Source organism: Miniopterus schreibersii (genome assembly GCF_964146895.1).
Source record: "Miniopterus schreibersii genome assembly, chromosome: 9".
Classification (NCBI taxonomy): Eukaryota; Metazoa; Chordata; class Mammalia; order Chiroptera; family Miniopteridae; genus Miniopterus; species Miniopterus schreibersii.
The window spans coordinates 60,749,990-60,764,528 of NC_138118.1; the positions used below are offsets into that span (position 1 = coordinate 60,749,990).

Genomic DNA, 14,539 nt, shown 5'->3' on the forward strand with positions numbered 1-14,539 from the left:
CGCCGAAGCTGGAGTGAAGACACTTTCAGAAGAGTTGAGGAGCTGAGCACATGTGCAGGAGGAGAAAACACCTCACCTCTGCCCAAATCTGGCCCACGGAGCACCCAGAGAGGAGCCAGAATTGTCCTTTTAAAACACAGGAACAAAAATGCAGGTTGTAAATGACCAGCAGAAAGTGACCATTATAGAAAGGCAGATTAATTTGACCTGGGAAGTTTTAAAGCAAACGTTACCCTAGCCACTGTGTGGCCATGAACAGTGATGGCAAGAGCTCAGGAAAGTGCTTAACTCTGCGAATATAATTCCAGTGGGTTCTCCCCTTCACTTGGTATTTTTGATGTCCAAAGGTACCTGTGTTCTTAAAAAGAGGATTATTTGGGTTATAAATTGAGAGTAATTTATTAAAGTTTCCAGTTTGAAAACTTAGCATTTTTTGAATTTCAATTTAATTTACAGATCTTGTCATTTTGTTTTTGCATCTTCTATTTTTATATGAAATAAAAGCAGTTACTTTCACAGAGGCCTTTGAATAATACTAGCTTAACCTCAGTAGAACAGACTTGTTCCCCCATAATCCTCTGTCCTGTTTTTAGCTGCATTTATTAATTTAATCTATTCAGTTTTCTTAAGTATTCCCCAATGCCTGAAACCTGACAAACTTACGTTCCCAACAAGTCAACACTTTACCATTCTTAAAAAAACTCAAAAAATCTAATAAGTTAAAATAATAACTGTCGTGATCCTAAACATCCCAATAGTCTTATTAATGTGGTTATGTTATATCTTAAATAGTTAAATCTGAAACCAGTTAAATATATTAAGATAGAATCAATAGACAAATTTCTCTCTCAGATTTTTAATGATACAAATTTTCTTAAATCCTAAGCAATATATTACTCCTGAACTTAACATTTTTGTTTTGAGAATATGGATTTTAGTTGCATGATCATCTTGCTGTTGCCTTTTAAATCTTCTTAGTATGGGGGAGACTCATTAAGGGGACAGTTTCTCCATTTCAAATGAGTGTAGCGGAGGAAAAAATAATCTTTTTCCATCTACCCTCCTAGGAATCTGGCTGGATCCCTGTAATTAGACTGACAAATGACAGATTAACAAAGGAAAAGAATATAAACTTATTTAATATAATTTTTATGTGGCACGGGGCCTTCATAGGGAAATGAAGACCCAAAGGAGGGGTTAGGTCTGAGTATTTTTATCAGGAGTACAAAGTCGTAGGAAAATGTGGTAGGAAAGGGTATGAAGGGCATGACTAAGGACAGTGAACCGGGACGCCGAGCAAGGCCTGCGTGGACTCTGTAGGGAGGGCACCGCTCACGTGAGTGTCTTAGGACCTGCTTCAGAGGAGATCGGGGAGGTCAGAGAGCCCTTCCTGCACCTGCCATTTCTCAGATTACTTCAGCTTAAAATATTCACTCTACGGAAGTGCCACATTTGGGTAGCTCTCCTGAGCCCTGTCATAAGTTAAAGTTGAATGCCCTGCAGTTACCATCTCAGGTGGGCTGTTCGTATTGTTCAGAGATTTAGACCACAGCTCAGGATCTGGAAACAGGGTTTGTCCAGACGGTTGCCTGAGCTGCAGATGGACACATGCTCGTCACAGCTGTTTCCTTCAAGGGTCTCCAAGTCCCCTTCAGAAGGAACTGGCTTTACAGCTTCCGTCTCCTTGGTAGGTGTTAGAACCTTACAGACTTACTTCATCTGATGTGAGTAAGCAGAAGTCTGCAGCTCTTCCTCTCCCTCTCGTTGCACCTAAGTTTCTTCAGTTCATCCCCTTTGCTACCTGCCTGAATTCTGTGTTCTGTTTATGCTTTTCTGTCTGGCAGTTCCTAAACTCCTAATTAGATTTTGATGACATTCCATAGATTCTGAATAATACACACACCTTGTATTCAGAGTTAAAACCAACCTCTCAAAAATCACCAGGGAATTGGCAACTATTCTTCAAAATACCTCAGGACCTGGTGGTTTGCAGCTGGGAGGACACAGCTGCTCTTTAGAAGTGGGCTGGCGTTGCTTCCCTCGTGGCTTTTCCTCCATGCCTTCCATTATCTTGCATTATCCCCGAGAGCCTCTGGGTATCAACGGAGGCTGAGCCTCCTTGGTCTCCTTCATCGCACTCCCCTGCAGCATCCAGGCCTATCTTCAGTGCTGGGTGTCCAAGTGCACCTGGACTTATGTCTTGAATATTTTCCTGGCAGCGAGAATTTTATGGAAGCCTTTAGATGCGGTCTTCCGATTTTCTTTGGAATGTTGCCTGGCCAGGATTTGAAGTACCAAAAGTTCTTTTCAAATAAGTCATTAGAATGACAAAAATTACACACCAATATTTTTATTTCCTGCCTATTAAGAAAAAAGAGGTGGTGGTGGCAGTTCTAAAAGTGTTGTTACAAAGGCAGTTCACTTGGGAATAAGACAAGATAGTCAAGCTGTCATTGATAATAGCCTACGTATAAGCTTCAAAACAGTGTCCATGTATTGAAACACTACCATACCTTATTTGAACTGTGCATGGAACTCTTAAAGAATTTCCCATGTCATTTTGATTAATTGATTCAGGAATTTATAACCAAAGGAGAAAATTAATCACCAGGTTCAGTTTATCTCAAATATGCCCAATTAGAAGACTGTGAGACTACAGAGAAAATATTTTTATATTAGAGCTTTCTCAGCATTTTTACTGATATGTGGGGACCTGTGCTAAAAGACAAACCTTAGAAGTTAAATTACCGATAAACAGTGAGATCTGCAGAGAGATTTACCTCCCCAGAGATGTGTAGTTACATTTTCAAGGAGTGGGGATCAGAGAAGGAATGGAGACATTCCCAAGCTTGTAAAGCTGGCGATAACTTGTTTTATCTCCCCTAGGACATATGTTACTTTCCAAAGGCTAAGAACCCAAGATCCTCCCCAAGTTGAATTTGTTTATGTTGAGTAGATAAGATTTCCCTCCCTCTCTCAGAGGGGAAGTGGGGACAGCTGTCCCTTTCCTATATAACCATCCAGATTCATGATTTTTAGATTTCACACCTACAGTGTAGGCCAAGTATATGGGACATCTGGTTCTCATTACGTCACCCTGGAGAGAGGAAATTATGATATGAGGAACCAGTGCAATAATTTTCTGTAAGTAATTAATAACCTGTTCTGATCCAGAATCCTCATATTTGCATTCAGGATAATATTAATAAACATAGACATTAAAAATGTTAAGAGTCAGTGCAAACATGTGTTAAAGTAGATTCCAGGTCAACTCCTCCCTTCTCCTCCAAATTCTACTCAGTAAGTCTGGGTGTCCAAGAATCTGCATCCAAACAGCTGCCCCAGTGATTCTCACCGGACAGGGACAGGTCCAGGACCCAGGAGTGAAGAGCACTTCCCGCGGAAGCCTGTCTGCGCCTGCTCGCGTGCTTCCTAGTTCAGTTAGTGTACTCCTCTGCCTTTTGACAGTAAGTAGGTGGATTTAAGGATACAAATTTTGTTTTTTAAACTTTCGGATGAATTTAAAGGTTGACACATCTCTGGTCGGTCTTTCTTTTATCCCTGCAGACCCCTTTGTGGGGTTTTGTTTTTGTTTTCTTAAGAAATACGCCATTTAGCCCTGGCCGGTGTGGGCATCATCCACGCACCAGAAGGTTGCTGGTTCAGCTTGCGGTCAGGGCGCATGCCCGGGTTGCGGGCTCGATCCCTGGTAGGGTGGTTTAGGAGGCAGCCAGTCGATGTTTCTCTCTCCTTCCTCTTGCTCTAAAAATCAATTTTTTTAAAAAGTGAATGGCTTCCATTCACTAAAAAAGAAAATACACCATGTGCATCATCATATCTTTAGTGTAACCAACCATTTTTCTCCCCCAACCTATGGTATCAGTATTCTACCAAAACTTCACTGGCTTTCCCATCCTCTTTAGTTATCATTCTTACAACCCCTTTACACTTGTATATTGCTTTACAGTTTACAAGATGTTTTTATATTTATTGTCTCATTTGATTCTCGCAACCTTTCAAAATGGACAGGAATTGTTAGGAGTTACACTACTTACAATTAAATTTAAAACGTAGTATTTCAAAATATTTGAAGTGAGATGCGAGAAGATTGAAATTCAGTATCCATGTCTCACATAAGTTGTCTAGCTAAAGTGTTGAGGCCCTTTTAAATGAAAGGGAATCTCTTTGTTGTCAGGACATCAACAGCTAACAAATTATAGGCATCGCATCAAATATCATTTGGACACATTGAGGGTGACCACTTCCAAGATGCACAGACACTACTGCCCATTCTTGCCTCAGTTCCTAGTAATTACTTTTCTCTAACCAAAACATAAATATAAAAATGCAAGATATTAAGAAAAATAACTGTTTTCCAACGGTGTTCTCAAATGCCTTTGAATCCTTTGAATGTTAAACAATAAGCATAAACCATTTTAGTTTTCAGTGTACTTTTTACACACCTTACCTCATTTAATTCTTAACCATATATGAGATACTTAAATATCCACCTTTTACAGATGAGGAAATAGAGGCTGAGAGGAGGCCCAAGGCCATGTGTTCAGCAGGTGGCAGACCCTGGCCTCCAAGTAGAGTATTAAGACTTCAGGTCTGGTGCTCTCCTCTGAAAAGGCGCTAAGATTATGATGACAAACCAACAAGGCGTATGTTTTGCTTAAAGTGTCCTGAGCCCTGAAATTTCCAAATTATTAAGTATAGCATTTTGTAAAGTTTAGACTCTTGGGAACATGAGTTCAGAGGAGGCCAGGAAAGAATGCTCATTATGAGCTAAATGTCACTAGCAGGGAGGCAATGATATGTGACCCAAATAAAGGGAAAGCTGGGGTGACTAACCTCCTAGCAGTTCCTAAAAAATATGCTCCTCCCTGATTTTAATTCATCCACATATGCAGGGGCTGACAGAAGTAGGTTTGCGGTTGAGAGTACGTGAAACACAGGGTTTATTCTCGTATTATTATTTATTGATTATTATATTATTTTCCATGCAAACAGCTGTAGACCTAACTTTTGGCCACCCTTATATTTATTAGGCACATTTCATAAAAATTCACCGTGGCAGTAGCAGTACAAAAATGTCTATCATTACAGTATCCATTTAGATGCAAAAAAGATGGCAATTAGGATAAATGTTCTAGTCAAAAGTGAGAAATGTTTACTTTTATCTGTTGCTTAGGGCAATTTCTCAAAGTGTTCCTTCTAACTGTTTGGAGCCCCTTAGATTTCAGCTCCCCGAGTGGAGCATCGCGCCCGCCCTTTCTGCTCTGACGCCACTCTCTCCCTGCCGCAGGATCTTCGGCGGCAGGCTGGACCGCTGGAAGCCCAGGCCCAGGCCCACGGCCACAGCCACGGCCACGCCCACCCCGAAGCCCACGCCCACGCCGAAGCCCAGGCCAGCCTGCCCGGCGCCCGCCTCCCCGCGCTCACCCTGCGCGCCTTTCTCCTGGTTTCACGAGAGCCGGAAAGGATCCTACTCCTTCGGGAACCTGCCTACGCCTCCAAGTCCCCTCCAGCCTTCTTCTGAAACTCTAATTTCAGATAAAAAGGGGTCCAAGGTAGAAAACACACGGATTAAAAAAGCAAACCAGGACACCCCAAATCTCTGCCTCCTCTGCAATCTTTGGGAAGCATTCTCAGCTTGTGTGTGTGCTCTGGATCCGAGACACCAGTGCGATAACACTGCCCTAAACAGTGCATGGTATTTCCTGAGTGGGGAGAAGAAAGCCATTTAACCATCACCTTCTTAAATACCGTTCCATTCTAGATTGTGCGTTAGTCCTTGATTTGCCTGTCTTTTCACATATTGCTACTTAATCTCAGTTTGACAGTTAAGCCATGCTGGGAAGGATGCATTTGAATCACGGCACAGTGTGATAGATCTGTTTACCGAGTATTCCACTTTAAGTTAAATTACCAAACTATTTTTGCTGCGCTCTTCAAGATTTACTGGAAAACAGATAAATTTGGGACTGAATATGTGTTCAATACATCTGAATGAAACTCTTTAAAACAAACCAATGCTGACATAGCACCATTACTTATTTCTACTTTTAAATCAAACTTTCATGTCAAACAGCTGTTGTAATTCTATCACAAAAGTTCAACTTTAGCAGAATTAGGGATTATGTGCATGGATGCTACTTGATTTTAAGTGCATGATGATTATTTCCAGCATGACACTGCAAACCTTACCTAACATTTTATTGAAACACATACGGTGGCTAACTTTCACATGTTGTTTGGTCTCCTTTTATCTGTGTTCACTTTTCTTTCTCAAACAGAAACGTGTGGTTAATGTTATTTGAATTTAATTCTTTCCTTGTGGTTGGCAGCTCACAGGGTTTTGATGGGCTTTGGGGTTGTATTTCTCCTGACGATATCAAATGGTAATGTGCTGTGTTCAATGCCCTCCTGCTTAAATGTTCTACTAGCCCAGCTCCATGTGCTCTGATTTAATCTCCTCCTCTGAAGCTTCAGCAAACCTCGGAGTTTGTTTGGTACTGAATTCTCCAGCCTCTGGCATGGCATTTATTCTTGACAGCCAACTAAACCAGTACAAGAGAACCTAATGGAAAACTAACAGTCCAATTTCTAAGGAAGTGGAGTAGGAAGCAAGATGGGTTTTGGTCAAGTTCATCGAGTCCCTGGGAAGCCAGTCATTCTAGAATTAGATAAGAGGTTTTGGCAGCAGTAGACCTTGAGACATTTTCAACTTTGGATCTGATCTATCTCAATGTTGTTTGAATAATTCTTCCATTATCTTACACTGGAGAGACTCCAGATTTGGTTTAAAATGTTTTCACAAGTGCAGCTCTGCAGTCTTGAATTTATTTGATTTTAATATCCGCTGAACATTTTAATGAAGTTCTGGGGAAGTTTTCTTTATACTCCCAGGTAATTACTTGAGAACATGTATCTGTTCATGCTGCAGCCTCTTTGGACTCTGCTGGTGCCATGTGAGTCATATTTTAGCATGTAGCTAGTGTAGTCAGGTTGTGACCTCCCCCAGAACCCATCATCGTGAAGGTCACATCCAGGAGAGGATCTGCCATTTCTCACAGTATTCATCACGGCCAACTGCAAGCGGTCCTTCCCAGGGGTGCTCAGCTACCTGTCTGATATGGATCGCCATCTGTTCCTAGTAACTCAGGCTCTCCACACCGCCTTGTATTTTTTACTTACACTGTTGCTCATCACCAGTAGGGTCAAAGAAGATGGGCTCATTAATATTACTCCTCTGAGCAGTTGCAGAGGATAATGAATGCTGTACCCTTGAAGAGAGATTGAAGAATCATTCCTCCAAAACACCTCTCCTTTCACCCGACAGAGAAAGTGCTCACAACTCCCCATTCACCACAGAAGGTGCCGTGTCCTCAGACACTGCCTGATCGAAGGTCACCACCAACCCTCAAATCAACTCCTGAGATTACTTCAAAATAACCTTTTTAGAACTTGCAAGCACACCTACCTCAGGTTCATTCATGGTGCTCATTTAACCCTGAGCTTCGTTTATTTTTACAGAATTTTACCTTCAATGACGACTTCAGTCCCAGTAGTACCAGTTCGGCAGACCTGAGTGGCCTAGGAGCAGAGCCCAAAACCCCGGGCCTCTCTCAGTCCTTAGCACTATCATCAGATGAGGTATGCTCATGGTACCTATAACAGAACTACTTTCCCAGGCACACATTTACCTGTGCACTCTCACAGGGAAAATGTGTTTAAGGTAGATTATGCATGTAGACATCAAGACCACGGTTTCATATATGACAGGAAATTGGCCTCTCCCTCTCTGTCTCAACAAGAAAGCAAAATATTGTTTCTGAACCTCTTTAAGCTGTCCAGGGATGTCCCTTAACTGTATACTGTGTACTCCTACTCAGCCTTTCTGTGCTCCAAATGGGATGACTCTCAGCAGAGAGGTGGGGATGGGAGGCTGGGCACTGGAGAGCAAAAATAGGAAATAGCTCAGAAGTCTCATGGAGTTTACAAATTTGCCCTTCCCTTTCTTCCTCACCTTTCCCACTGTCACCCCCAACCTAAGATTCTGACATTCCTTCCGAGTTGGGCGTGGCCCCTCATTGAGAATCACTGCAGTGGAAAGGGGAGAGATGCAGTTCTGATAAGGAAAGATAGCTACTAAGACCACTAATTTAGATGCCAAGGTCAAAACAGCATTGCTAAGAATTCCCAGGAGATAAATATGTGCAAAAGAGGCAGGAAATTACCTTAGTGACTGACTTAGTGCCCCAAGAGATACATAGAGGAAAGAAATACCAGTATTGGGGTGGGAGGGAGGGGGAGAGGCACTGTCAGTACAGTTTTGCTCTAAATATGTGTTCGTAGTTGCTTCTTGCAGACATGTTTTTTGTTTTGTAAAACATTTCTTTTCTCTTAAACTTTTTTGCCCATATCCTTCAGGCTTGGCATGACTTTAACTTTATTAAGACTTTGTACTGTATATGTTGTGGCTCCTGTTTCTGTAACATTTTTCTCTTTGATTTCCTTTGTTGCTCCCTCACTCAGAGCCTGGATATGATAGATGACGAGGTGAGCTATCGATGGGCTGTGTTTGGTGTTTTTTTGGTATTGTTTGAACCTTTTCTCTTTGCAGATGATTGAAAACTCAAACAGTACAAGAGCCCTTCTGTAGTGGAGGCATTGCTTGTGTTACGTAGTTCCACTCTCTGCCCTTGTCTGTGTCTCAGTTTAAGAGATATTCCTTATTCAAGAGGATCTCAGATCCCACCTCCAGAGTCCCGCGCTGTGTCCCCCATCACCATTACCCAGCTGACCCAGTTCACTCTGTTTCGCCTTCTTTGCCTTCATCTCAGCTTACCCACCCCCTCTTTTGTGTTTTCTCTGCCCGTCACCTAGGTGACTTCAGTCTCTCCTCCCAGACCCATCATCGCCTCATCTCCTCTCAGCTTAGTGGTTCTAGGAACCAGCCTGCTCTTTGCTTTATTAAAAATAATATTCTGCATTGGACAGATCTGTAGACTTTCAGAGCCTCAGTTTCCTCACTTATTAAAAGCAATTATGGATATTCCCTCCACATTGTCCTCACAGGTCTGCTTGTTGCTCAAATAAAATCACAGCTGTGAAATTTCCCCCTAAAAATGCCCACGGGCTCAGTGCTGTCCTCTTCTTAGTGAAGGATGCCACATTATTTAATGTGTTTTTATATATCTCTAATGTCTTATCAGACAGGAAATGCAGAGTGATATATTGTATATAGGGTTTAATGAAATTTTTGTTTTTTGCATCTGATAATCTTTCCAAAGTGTTTGAATATAAAAACTTGCAACATTAGAGTGAACTTGTCAATATTAAACTTCCTGCATTGAAAATTATGTTTTATTTGGGGGAGTTTTTAAATTTTCAAGCATCTAAAAACATGTAGATAATAACTATGTGTGTTACATACACTACTAGAACTATTAACTTATTTTACGGTTTATAATAAATACGGCTCTAGTAGGCAAGAAATTCCCTGTAGTAGCGTCATATGCCTCCCTGAGCCACAGCACTGCAGTCCTTTAACAACACTGCGTAACATTCCTACCTCAGATCCTTGATGACGGACAGTCTCCCAAGCACAGTCAGTGTCAGAATCGGGCCGTTCAGGAGTGGAATGTGCAGCAGGTTTCTCACTGGCTCATGAGCCTAAATCTGGAGCAGTATGTCTCTGAATTCAGTGCCCAAAACATCACTGGAGAGCAACTCCTGCAGTTGGATGGAAATAAACTGAAGGTAAAGAATTATATATGTCTCTGTTAGGTGACCAAGTCTAATTTGTATTGCTCATAGCACCTAAAGTGATTTCATTAGATAAGCGCATTCTGCCTATGGGAGAGGTAATTCTCATCAGCAATCAGCAGAAAGGACGTTGAGTTATTTCTGAGTAGTGAATGAAGTTTTGGGGTTCTGGAGAGTAGGCCACTGAGTAGGAAAGCTAGGGACTTAACTCCATTGCTTCCACCTGGCAACACATGGCCCATGTATTAACTCTTCTTACTTCTATGTAGTATGAGTTTTAATAATGGCCAGTGTGAACTCTTTCATCATGTAAGAGTTAAAACCCAGTTCATGAACCTTCTCTTCTTTATTTGTCTCCTCCACCCCCACTCATCCTTGCACACCACTCCAAAACTGGGATGATGTTTTCCCCAAAACTTTCTCCCCCAATTGTGTGCAGGCCGTGTCTTCCCTCCCCCTCCATCACAGTCTCATTTTCACCTGTCCAGTCCATCTCTTTTTAGAGGGCGAGGTGGCACCACCCATCCCTGTGGAAAAAGGGCAGAAGGAGCTGACAGCCAGCTCTCCACCCCTAACCCTTGCCCCCTGCTGGGTGGCTGGGCAGATGAGTATCTCTTGACAGTCTTGAAAAGGTTAGAGATCAATCAATAGCCTGTGAATATGAGGGCCCCATTGACAAGGCTGTCCCCGTTGGGGAGATGGATGCGTCCCGCTGTTGATTCTGAAGGTCATGAAACGTTTAAAGTACCACGTAACCAATTCCCCTTATTCTGAATTCCAAGCTAATCGAGCAACCTTCTCGTTATAATCAAGCTTCCCCTGTAGGTCTGCGGACAGAGAGAGAATGGCTAGTCGTGCTGACGTGACCATTCCAGTGCGAAAGACACTTTTGGTCCGCACTGTAAATGAGAACATTGGCAGAAAGGGAGCTATGGCGATCCTTCCTGCCCTTCTTGGAGCCCTCTGCCGCAGCAGGGGCCCACTCCCATCTTTCGCCTGTAAATGTCTACAGCCTAAAGGTTGGAGAAGCAGAATCGTGTCCTTTTTTCATTCATTCACCTGTTAATGACCAACCTGGAAAGCATCTGCTTAGTGAGATTTAGGGCGTACTGTGCTCAGGACTTCAAAGAACAAAAGAAGAAATAAAGGTTAGTCCCCCGGTATGTAGATTTTTGGCAGATGTGATCAACTCTTCCTCAGTTCAGTTTTTAGCTCTTCAATTATGTTTAAATTCATTTTTAAGTTTGAACATATGGTGACATAGACCCCATCATAAGCAGAGAGGTCATTGGTTTTCAGATTCAGTTCATTTATATTTCCTTCTTAGGCTCTTGGAATGACCTCATCCCAGGACCGAGCAGTGATAAAAAAAAAACTCAAGGAAATGAAGGTGTCTCTAGAGAAGGCTCGGAAGGCTCACGAGAAAATGGAAAAACAAAGAGAAAAGCTGAGGAGGAAGGAACAAGAGCAAATGCAGAGGAAATCTAAAAAGACAGAAAAGATGGCAGCTGCAGCAGAGGGTGCTGGTGAGCAGTAACACAGGGCCTCTCGCCAGAGGGGGATGCGCCAAGGAGTGTCCCCCTCTTCCTGCCCTGCTCTCCTCCGGAGGAATGAAGAATAAACTGATGGCAGGGGGAATGTGCTGTAGGCACATTGGGGAACCTCGTGTTGAGTAACTGCATCTTCTGCCGTAATAGAATACCCTTCATTTTCACCTACTGAAATAATCCCAAGCCATCTTTAGTTGGTTAGCAAATCAAGGAGCTCATTTGTGAGAGATGCAAAGCAGCTATGTTTTCTCTCTTCTCTTACTTACCAACGTCTTGTGTTGTGTTGGGTGGGTGCGTGTGTCACTTGGAAAACCAGCATGACAGTGCCCAACGAGAGCATGACCCACCCTGGTGTTGTTAATGGAGTGCCATGAATTTTCAGCACGGGGTCCTGGCCCTGAGCATTTGCACATGTCTGCGTGCCTGAGAGCACCCCGCTGCCATGAGGTTTGGGCTGCAGGATCCACTCCAATGTGTGAGAAAGGTCCCCCGTATTTCTGTGTCTGGACAGTGAGACAGCCCCGCTGTGGAAACGTGGATGCCCTGCCACGTCATTACCTACTGTGGCAGAAGGCAAGCAAACTGTTCTGCTTGCTGGGCATCTGAAGGAGAGAAAAGAATCAGTTATTTGTTAACCCCAGAAGGAAGCAGAAGCCGTAAGAATGTGGATGTGGGTATTACCTTGGGAATCTGAGGATAACATTTATCCTTCAGACTTAGCCGAACAAAGGAAAACTCGGCCATTAGTGCAGCCATGGGGTGGTGGGATCTGTTGTTTATTTTGCTACTACTGCGCTTCAGTATTCCAGCGGCTCCGACACACACAACACAATTCCTTTTCCCCAGCAAATTGGACAGGAAATTGATTTTTAAGGAAACCAGCGTTTCCAGGTTTCCTCTCCCGGGGAACGTTCTGGCCGGTCTGCAGCCTGACTGGGACACAGCCAGGAACTCATCACATATTTTCTACTCAAGATTTCCCAAGTGGACGCAGTTAGCGTTTTAACAGACGTGCTTTTAAGAAAAATAGAAATACCAGTTCCAGAAAATTTAGATTTGAGTAACATGCAACAGGAGAAGCAGTTTTATTGAGCACACAGAGTGTTCCCATAAAGGAAAGCTGTCTGAATGGCTTCTCTGAGCCACTCTCTTCCATTCTTTAGGGATTTTCACTTTACAGTTAAAGTTTGCTTAAGACAGTATGCAGGATGCAGCCTCTAGCAGTGGAGGCAGTTACGTGTATTTTAAAGCCAGTATTGAGGAATTCAGCATTTCATCAAACTAACTCAAGTGCCGGAGACTAGGGCAAGAGGAAGAAAAAATGAACTCATCCTGAGAAATTTCAAATGATGAATCTTTTTGTTTTTGTTTTTGTTTTGCTTTTTATATTTATGTGTCTGGTTCTCTTTGCTGCATTGGCTCTAAAAATGAGGTCATCCACTTTGCAAGGGACACGTTCCAGAATAATAGTTGGGGGCAGACAAATTCTTGGACAGGTATTTCTCTTCCTTGACGACGCGGAGAGTCTGTCCATGTCTTCCACTGGAAATGTTATCTATGCAGAACTTGGGGACGCTTTGGAATTACCGGTAACAGATCATGTAAGGGGGCTCCCACCCATATAGCTCCATCTCTTTGTTGTTGTTGCTGGGTTGTTTTTTTTTGCTTGTCTAAATATCTGAAATCTGGAATTGTCTAAACTAGAAATTCACAATTCGGTCCTTTCCCGAAGGCCTGATTCCTTTTTAGCGGCAGAGTATTTATCTGATAGGCTCCAGTGACTTTGTCAGTAGGTACAGATCATTCGCTGTGTTTTCCAAGTATCAAAGTCACCATGTATGTTTTCCCCGCCTGTTTTCATTTTGGGGCATGACAGTGAGACCGCCATACTGGATATGATGTGAGGATTTTGAGATGTGTGGTGCTTTGCTATTTATTGATCCCATGAGAAACAAGGAGCCACTATTAATGAACTACAAAATCCAGCAAACCTTTTCTAATACTAAAGGACTAAATTAGTCAAAATCTGGTAATACTAGTGCTTGCTGTTGTAAATTTCTGCCATTTTTGCTTATCTCCGAAAAAAGTGATCTGGATCACACTGGAAGTTTCACTGTATTCATTTTAAGAGTGGAAATAGGATGATTATCTTAAGTTATGTTTACATTTTGGTAATATTTGGAAATGGATGTATATACTGGAAATGTCTGTCAGTCTCTGCACATAATTTATGATCTATTACATTGCATTTTCTTAAACGTCTTCGAATATTGTTCTTTGTTTTCAATTTATTTTATACTTCTAATGTTTAGATTAATGACCAACTGACAATATTATTGATCAGATTATTTTTCTTCAAATCATTTAGTTCGTGTAATATTTTTATTTTTAAGTTAAATTATAGTAATTTTTGTCTTAATGAGTTATTTTTAATATTGCTACTTAGAACTGCTGAAGTTATAAGAGGCGCTTGATTGTCCCACAAAGGATGAGATGCAAAGTGATCGATGGAAGGGTGTGAGGATGGAGGGAAGGGCCCCACGACTTACGAGAGTTTGTTTCCCTGTTACTTTTCCGACTCCAGTGCGTGACGCCTGTTGAGCTTCCAGTGTCTTGCACAGCTCCTGCTCTAATGCCGGTGGTTTTCAGTGTCCATGCAATTAACACAGAACTGTTGCTTCATGAACCTTAAAGACTTTGCAGTTTTTTCTTTATCAGAAAATGAACAAAAAGGGAATATCTGGTTACTATGAACTATATATTCCCTAAACGATAGCGCTGTATGACTCTGGCAATAGCCAAAAGCATTTGGGGTACAGGTAATGCTTTGGGAGGTAGGGGATGTGTGGTGAAGCCAAGCTGTGGACCAAGAGCATGGGATTAGCCGAGTGTCTGGGTCAGGGTTTTCCATTGAAGGATTTTAGTTTTGTAACAGAATCACTTTGTTTAAGACTGTTTCTCTTAAACTAACTCTCAGTTCATGTAATAGTTTTCTCTTTATTTCTTTTCTTTTTTTTTTTCTTTTTTTTTTGCCTGGATCAGAAATTAACTTCAGAGTGATATGTTAGGGCAGAAACCTAATTTTGCCCATTCTGGCAGACTGATGCACTCCACCTCTAGTTTTATGACAATAAAGCTATTCTGTGAAGCCTTTCTTTAGCTGGGGTTGATGAATTTCCTACCCTCAACATCACATAAGTATTTTTAACCCCAGC

The 14,539-nt window shown here is 42.1% G+C and overlaps 1 protein-coding gene across 21 annotated transcripts in view; it reads left to right on the forward strand.

The window, feature by feature from the left end:
- Positions 1-11,398, forward strand: part of PPP1R9A (protein phosphatase 1 regulatory subunit 9A) — a 229,092-nt gene extending 217,694 nt beyond the window's left edge. For 10 of the 21 annotated variants that reach the window (XM_081147245.1, XM_081147227.1, XM_081147230.1 and 7 more), the window contains 5 exons: positions 5,309-5,573; positions 7,540-7,659; positions 8,542-8,565; positions 9,586-9,768; positions 11,102-11,398. In XM_081147245.1, coding sequence (XP_081003371.1) covers positions 5,309-5,573; positions 7,540-7,659; positions 8,542-8,565; positions 9,586-9,768; positions 11,102-11,311 — 802 coding nt within the window. In that variant the 3' untranslated portion in view covers positions 11,312-11,398. The remainder of the gene's footprint in view (positions 1-5,308; positions 5,574-7,539; positions 7,660-8,541; positions 8,566-9,585; positions 9,769-11,101) is intronic. The other 11 variants (XM_081147229.1, XM_081147231.1, XM_081147242.1 and 8 more) reach the window with 3 other exon arrangements.
- Positions 11,399-14,539: the final 3,141 nt, after the last annotated feature.